Raw genomic sequence first — 8,293 nt, forward strand, 5'->3', positions numbered from 1 at the left:
GACGGTGGTGTTCCCATGCGCCTGTTGTTCTTGCCCTTTTAGGTGGTAGAGGTCAAGGGTTTGGGAGGTGCTGTTGATGAAGACTTTGCCAGTTACTGCAGTGCATTTTATAGACGATACAAAACGTAGCCACGGTGCGGCGAAGGTGGAGGGAGTAAATGGTTAAGGTGGGGGGAATGGGGTGCCAATTAAGCGAGCTGTTTTGTCCTGAATGGTGTCGAGCTTCTTGAGTGTTGTTGGAGCTGCATTCATCCAGGCAAGTGGAGATTATTCCTTCACACCCCTGACTTGTGCCTTGTGGAAGGTGGAAAGGAATTGAGGAGACAGGAGTTGAGTCAGTCGCAGCAGAAAGCCCAGCCTTTGACCAGCTCTTGTAGTCACAGTATTTATGTGGCTGGTCCAGTTCAGTTTCTGGTCAATGGTGACCCCCAGGAAGTTGATGGTGGGGGATTCGGCGATGGTAATACCGTTGAATGTCAAGGGGAGGTGGTAATACTCTCTCTTGTTGGAGATGGTCATTGCCTGGCACTTGTCTGGCGTGAATGTTACTTGCCACTGAACAGCTCAAGCCTGGATGTTGTCCAGGACTTGCTTCATGCAGACACGTACTGCATCATTATCTGAGAGGTTGGGAATGTAACTGAAGACTGTGCAATCATGAACGAACATCCCCACTTCTGACCTTAATCATGGAGAGAAGCAGATGAAGATTGTTGGGCCGTGGACACTGCCCTTCGTAACTCCTGCAGCGATGACCTGGTGCTGAGATGATTGGATTCCAACAGCCACAACCATCCTTTGTGCTAGGTATGACTCAAGCCAGAGGAGAGTTTTCCCCCGATTCTCATTGACTTCAATTTTTCTAGGGCTCCTTGGTGCCACACTCGGTCAAATGCTGCCTTCATGTCAAGGGCAGTTACTCTCACCTCACCTCTGAAATTCAGCTTTTTTGTCCATATTTGGTTCAAGGCTGCAATGAGGCATCAAACCGAGTGGTCGTGGTGGAATCGAAACTGAGGATCGGTGAGCAGGTTATTGGAAAGTAAGTGCCGCTTGATAGAACTGTCGATGACGCTTTCCATCACTTTGCTGATGATTGAGAGTGGACTGCTGGGGCGTTGATTGGCTGGATTGGATATCTTCTCCTTTTTGTGGACAGTGCAAAACTGGGCAATTTTTTACTTTGTTGGGTAGGTGCCAGTGTTGTTGCAGTACTGGTACAGCTTGGCTAGAAGCGTGGCTACTTCAGAAGCACAAGTTTTCAGCACTGCAGCTGGGATGTTTTCGGGGCCCATAGCCTCTGCTGTACCAAGTCCTCTCAGCCTTTTCCTGATATCACGTGGAGTAAATCGAATTGGCTGAAGACTGTCTTCTGTTATGATGGGGATCGCGGGAGGATGTCGAGATGGACAATCCACTCGGCACTTCTGGATGAAGATTGTTGCAAACGCTTCAGCCTTGACTTTTGCACACACGTGCTCGATTTTGCCATCATTGAGGATGGGGATGTTCACGGAACTCCTCCTCCAGTTAGTTGTTCAAGTGACCACAACCATTCACGACTGGATGTGGCAGGACTGCGGAAATTTGATTTTATTCGTTGGTTGTGGAATCGCTTAGCTCTAACTGTAGCATGTTGCTTCCACTATTAGCATGCATGTAGTCACGTGTTCTATCTTCGCCAGGTGAGCACCTCATTTTTCAGTACGCCTGGTGCCGCTCCTGGCAGACTCTTCCACACTACTCATTTAACCAGGGTTGATCCCCTGACTTGTTGGTAAAGGTAGAGTGAGGGATATTTCGTTTCATGAGGTTACAGATTGTGGTGAAATACAATTCTGCTCCTGCTGATCACTCACAGGGCCTCGTGGACGCCCAATTTGATCTGCTCGATCTGTTCTGAATCATTTAGCACGATGGTAGTACCACACATAAAGATGGACGGTGTCCTCAGTGTAAAGACCGAACATTGTCTCCATAATGACTGTGCGATGGTCACTCCGACCAATGCTGCCACGCGAAGATGCATCTGCGACAGGTAGATTGGTGAGGACGCCGTCAAGTAGATTTTCCCCCGTGTTGGCTCTCTCACTACCTGCTGCAGGCCCAGTCTGGCAGTTATGCCCTTTAGAACTCGGCCAGCTCGGTCAGTAGTGGTGCGACAGAGCCACTCTTAGTGATGGACACTAAAGTCCCCCACCCAGACTGCATTCTGTACCCTTGCTACCCTCCGTGCTTCCTCCAAATGGAGCTCAACATAGAGGAGTACTGATTCATCAGCTGAGGGAGGGCGGTCGGTGGTAATTAGCAAGAGCTACCCTTGCCCATGTTTGACTTGATGCCATGAGACACCATGAGGTCCCGAGTCAATGTTGACGACTCCCAGGGCCACAGCCTCATGACTGTATACCACAGTGTCGCCACCTCTGGTGGGTTTGACTTGCCGTTGGGACGGGTTGTACCGAGGGATGGTGATGGAGTAGTCTGGGACATTGGCTGAAAGGTATGATTTTATGAGTATGGCTACGTCAGGCTGTTGCTTCACTAGTCTGTGGGCCAGCTATCCCAATGTTGGCACAAGTCTCCAGGTGTTAGTGAGGAGGACTTTGCAGGGTCCACTGGGCTTGGTTTGCCTTTGCCTTTGTCGTGTCCAGTGTCTCGTGATCCGCGGTCGGATGGACTTGCAGGTTTTATTCTCTTAACTACATTTTGTACCGGGATTGTACAACTGAGAGACTTGCTGGGCCATTTCGGAGGGCAGTTAAGGATCAACCACAATGCTGTGGGTCTGGAATCAAATAAAGGCCCAGACCGGGAACGGACGGCAGGTTTCCTTCCCGAAAGGACAAAAATGAACCAAATGTATTTTTAGGACAATCCACTAGTTTCATGGTCACCATTACTGATACTAGCTTTTAACTCCAGATTTTATTTAATTAACAGAATTTAAATTCCCCAGCTGCTGTGGAAGAATTTGAACTCATGTATTCTGATTATTAGTCCAGGCCTCTGAATTACTAGTCCAGTAACATACCCACAATGCGACCGTACCGGTAATTTTTCATTTTCATCTCCATAATCGACTATCCCAATGCTCTTCTGATTGGCTTCCCATCCTCGACTGTCCATGAAATTCTGATCATGTGACGCTCTGCTGCCCATATCCTATTAGCGACCGAATCCCAATCCTACACTAATTGTGGCCAATACAACTTATTGTGATACTTGAATGCGTGTATGAAGGTGCAGCATTTAACCTGGTCTCCGGGGCTTCACCTGAATGGAAATTCCGCTGTTCTTGTTTGAGATCTTGGAGTGAGAGTTGTTGACTTCATCTGTTTGTTCAGTGACTGCAATTAAACTCAGTCAGCGCGGGACCTCATTTTCTGACCGGTTGCATTCTCTCTGCTATAATTAAGGGAAATCCATTCAATGTGTCAATCGGAGAATTGCTCCCAGTATCAGGACCAACCATCGAATCATTGCTTCTTACCGAAGGGGAAATAATGTCTCTTAGTTTTATGATCAAGCTCCAGATTCTATGGGCACTTTATGATATACAAAGGATTTACTTCCCGATCCTGGCTGCGTTCGGTGTCCCGGGTAAGTTACTATCTGCACCTGGTACTTCAGGAAGCCGAGTTTAACTGCACGTGGTATCTTAGTCTGCCTGTCCAGCTCTTTATTTTATTACTTTCCTACATTACAACAGTGACTACACTGCAAACCTCATTGGTTGTGAAGCACTTTGGAACCTCCTAAGGTTGTGAAATGCGCTATCAAAATGCAATTATTGTGTTTGTTTGATAATGGCCCATGCTCCACTCATGTGAATTCCCATTCATTGGTGTCAGTTCAATGAAAAGTGTGTCCTTAGTGGTCATTATTAGTCCCATTTCAGGTGATCTTATTAAGATCCCGGTGTTCTTTCAGAATACAGCACAGGCCAATTGACAAGATCATTCTCTTATTTAAAAGTGTGCATTCTGCTTTAAGTCCTGTGTACGAGTGCCAGGTGAGGAACGTTTTATGAGCTCACACGGTCTTCAATTTCGGCAGGATATAGTTCGTTATTTAGAGGCGCAAATTAGTCCTACCAGCTAAATGACAAATACATTGATGATCCAATCTGGTTCAGCTCTCTCGCTTTCCACTGTTTCATCTTCTACGTTGGTGTCATTGTTTCTGAATGGTTAATTTAGAATGGTTAAGTGAGCTGATGTTTATTTTTATCCCGATGATTTAATGGTTTAATTTCCGAAAATTAATCTGTATTCACAATCTAATTCCGTGCCTGTCTGATACAGTTCTTCGTATCTCTGATCAGGAGCCACAATCATTGTAAGGGGCGTAATCTGATTGTGAACTCACTCGATATTGTATTGTGTCTTATTCTCTGTATAAATTGGAAGCTGACTCAATTCACACCACCGAAGGAAAAGAGCAAGAATAAAACTATTTGATTGGAATTCAGATCATTTTGAAATCGCGGGTTGGTGTATTATATTGCCGGTCGCATTATTCCACTATATAAAGTGAATGATTCTTGTTACAAGTGTTACCTGAAATCTAATTAGAAAACTTGCCTGCAAAATTAACCACATTATATTCTCATTTTCTACTTTTGTATTTTTGTTGCGGAACATCACACATGACCCTGAATATCTAATAGCCGATCATGGAGCTTTGCGTGTCTGTAACTCCGTCCATCCAATGATTAACCTTTGGGAATCAAGGCGGAGAGTATCAGATTGGGCCTCACTTCTAATATATAAAACAAACAGAAATTAAATATGTAATATTTTAGACCAGGAGCAGAAAAGTGGAGTAATTATCTCTCGACTAGATAATGTAGAGCAGGACAGGCTGTTTCTGTTTCAGCTTGTTCAGAACGGTAGAACCAGAGGACGCAGTCTGCAACTGAAGAGTGGGTGGTGGCGGGGGAGGTGAATTCAAAAGTAAGCTGCAAAAACATTATTTCTGTGTCTGAGTGGCCAATCTATGGAACAGGCTCCTTAAGGAGACGGTGGAAGCAGTTAGTATTGATTCATTCAAACGCAAATTATCGAGGTTTCTTTCAGAAAATAACATTTTGGGTACAGTGGATGAGTAATATGAGACATGACATACAGTAAATGTAACATGTTTGGGAGGAAAAAATGATTTTGGATCTATGGTTCCCGAAAGTTTCTAACACTGCGGCTATCCTCACCTCATGTCTGGGTCTGTTGTAGATTAATTGATCGAGATTATTTGCAATGATTAGACACAAATCTATTTTCGTTGTATCATGTGACGACCAGGATGGCAGAACTCGATGGACCTCAGCCTTTTTTCATCTAGCAATTCCGATGTTCCTATATTCCTATTTTCCGTTACCAACATTGGATGGGAGGGTTTGATTTGTGCCATTGTGCAGATGATCTTAATGCCTATGAACAAGTGACCATCGTCAATGTATGAGCACAGACAATGGGTTTTGTTAGCTCACTATTCCATTGAAGGGCAACAGCGATTCGACCATTCCTCTTCCTCCCAGGGCCCGTTTATCCCTTCCCCACCTCGGGACGTTGAAGTCACTTGCATCAACCCAGCAGCTAACTCACACACGCTGCAATTCAATCCCACAAACGTCAACCTTTTCCTTTCCCCGTTGGCTCAGGTGCAAATAAAGCTTCCACTTCCCGACTGAAAATTTCTGTGTTCATTCCCAATTCAGTTTTTGTTGTGAATCATATTTAATTCGATTCCGCTGCTTCACTTATTTGCCAATGCATTACTCTGATTACAAAGCCCGTCACAGCTAAAATAATCAGATTCCATCAATGGAGGCGAAGTCAAGCTGCAAATTTCTTGGCGCATTTCAGGTTATTGTGAAGAACATTAATGTCCCTGTTCTATAACATGCTCCTTTATTTCACCGGAAACGCATCAAATTAGTGTTTTTCCTGAGTCTGGTGAATCGTTTCCCGATTTCCGTCTTGCTTACAGTTAACGTGGTGACGATTGTGATCCTGTCTCGGGGAAAGTGCGGTCTCTCCAAATGTGTCACTCGCTACCTGGTGGCCATGGCAGCGGCGGATCTACTGGTCGTTATCGTCGATCTGATATTAAGGCAGATTCCTATTGTTTATCGGGAACAATTTAAATTTCTGTGGGTCATTAGAGTGTGTAATATCCACGCCGTCCTGCTTTATGCAGTCACAGATTGTTCTGTCTGGTTCACCGTCACTTTCACCTTTGATCGATTTGTGGCTATTTGTTGTCAGAAGCTGAAAACTAAATATTGCACCGAGAAGACGGCGGCTGTGGTTCTCGGAACAGTGACTATGCTGAGCGGCTTGAAGAACATTTTCTGGTATTTTCTGAATACAAATTCATACTGGCTTACCAATACTCCCTGGTTTTGCCGCGTGAGATTCGATGTATCTAATTCGCTGGCCTGGGCTGTTGTTGAATTAATGCATTACATTTTAACACCATTTATTCCATTTCTTTTGATTGTACTGTTCAATGTATTGACGGTCAGACACATTTTAGTGGCCAGCAGAGCCCGCAGGAGAATCCGGGGTCCGAGCAGTGGGGAGAGTTCCAGTGACCCAGAGATGGAGAACCGAAGGAAATCTATCGTTGTACTGTTTGTTATATCGGGGAATTTCATCCTGTTATGGGTGGTGTTCACTACGTGTTCTATATTGAAACGGTTGGATTATTTGGGGTATCCTTTTCCCCTGCCCACATTTGTACGAGAAATCGGCTTCATGCTGCAGCTCCTGAGTTGCTGCACGAACACTTTTATTTATGCAGTGACCCAAAGGAAATTCAGAGAGGAGTTGAAGAATGGAGTGAAATATCCCCTCGCAATGATGGTTAGATTAATTAGATGAGAAGATCTCACACTTTGTCACATTCTCAGGTGTTTTTGTTTCATGTTCTGTAGAATCTAATATGATGCTTGTTTAACTCTTAATATTTTGTGAAACATTTCACACTCTGGTCCCGTCTTAAAAGTAAGTTAATGCCGCCATTCTTCACGAGATATGACCCAGACATGATCTACCTACAGATGCGGTTTGACCATATAATTGCCCAAGAGCGGTTAGCTGTTTTATACAGTCCTGTGCTCAGCTCGCAGTCCGGGGGTGATTTACGAATGACGCCTTGTTTTGATCATTTTCTTGAAATAATCCATTCGTGAACAATGTCCGGTCAGACAGAGGATGTTTAGTATCTCAGTGTTGCAAGGTTTTCTGATCTCTGGCACTCTTTGAAGAAAGACTTTTTGAAATGAATATAGACACCAGAAAACAGTCAATGCAGCGGGAAGACTGTGGAGGATATTAATCTGTGTGCCATCATTGGGACAGATCGGGAAAAGTAATAAGTGTTTCTTCATTAAATTCCAATCAAACCCTCACCCCCACCCCGTTCCATAGTCTAAGCTGGTTCGATGTTTTTGTCAGAGTTTCTGAGCAGATGTTGAACTGATTACGGCGAACATATTTCATCGTACTCGGTGTTCTGTATCATTCACCTGTGGTTGAATAAAGCAGATTTTGCAGTGAACGAAAAGTCGCTGAGCCTAGTGATAACTTGGTGCACCGTTAGAGATATTGTTAGAGGACACAGAGATCTGGACCAGATCAGAAAGGAATGTCATTGCTCCATTCCCGGTTTCCGTTGAAACATACTCACGGGTCCTGTTACAGCACTCTCCCCGGTCCGGAAACAGCACATTGACTGGGTCCACGTATAGCACATTCCCTGGTCCCAGTGCAGCGCAATCCCGGCTCAACATACAGCACATTCCCTTGTACCAGTAAAGCACATTCCCGGGTCCCGGTACAGGAAACTCCCCGGTCCAGGTGGAGCACATTCCTCGGGTCCCGGTTCAGCACACTCCTGGGTCCAGGTACAGCACACTCCTCGGCTCCAGGTACAGCACACTCATCGGCTCCAGGTACAGCACACTCCTCGGGTCCAGGTACAGCACACTCCTCGTGTCCAGGTACAGCACACTCATCGGGTCCAGGTACAGCACACTCCTCGGCTCCAGGTACAGCACACTCCTCGGGTACAGGTACAGCACACTCCTCGGTACAGGTACAGCATACTCCTCGGGTACAGGTACAGCACATTCCTCGGCTCTAGGTACAGCACACTCCTCGGGTACAGGTACAGCACACTCCTCAGGTCCAGGTGCAGCACACTCCTCGGGTCCAGGTACAGCACACTCCTCGGGTCCTGGTGCAGCACACTCCTCGGCTCCAGGTACAGCACACTCCTCGGGTCC

General features: G+C 45.6%; 1 protein-coding gene across 1 annotated transcript; it reads left to right on the forward strand.

Moving 5' to 3' along the window:
• Positions 1-3,506: 3,506 nt before the first annotated feature.
• Positions 3,507-6,887, forward strand: LOC137302337 (probable G-protein coupled receptor 139). Its single transcript, XM_067971972.1, has 2 exons — positions 3,507-3,603; positions 5,992-6,887. Exons 1-2 carry the CDS (start codon positions 3,507-3,509, stop codon positions 6,885-6,887), a joined length of 993 nt encoding a protein of 330 aa, XP_067828073.1.
• Positions 6,888-8,293: the final 1,406 nt, after the last annotated feature.

Source organism: Heptranchias perlo, chromosome 35 (assembly GCF_035084215.1).
Source record: "Heptranchias perlo isolate sHepPer1 chromosome 35, sHepPer1.hap1, whole genome shotgun sequence".
NCBI classification, from domain to species: Eukaryota; Metazoa; Chordata; class Chondrichthyes; order Hexanchiformes; family Hexanchidae; genus Heptranchias; species Heptranchias perlo.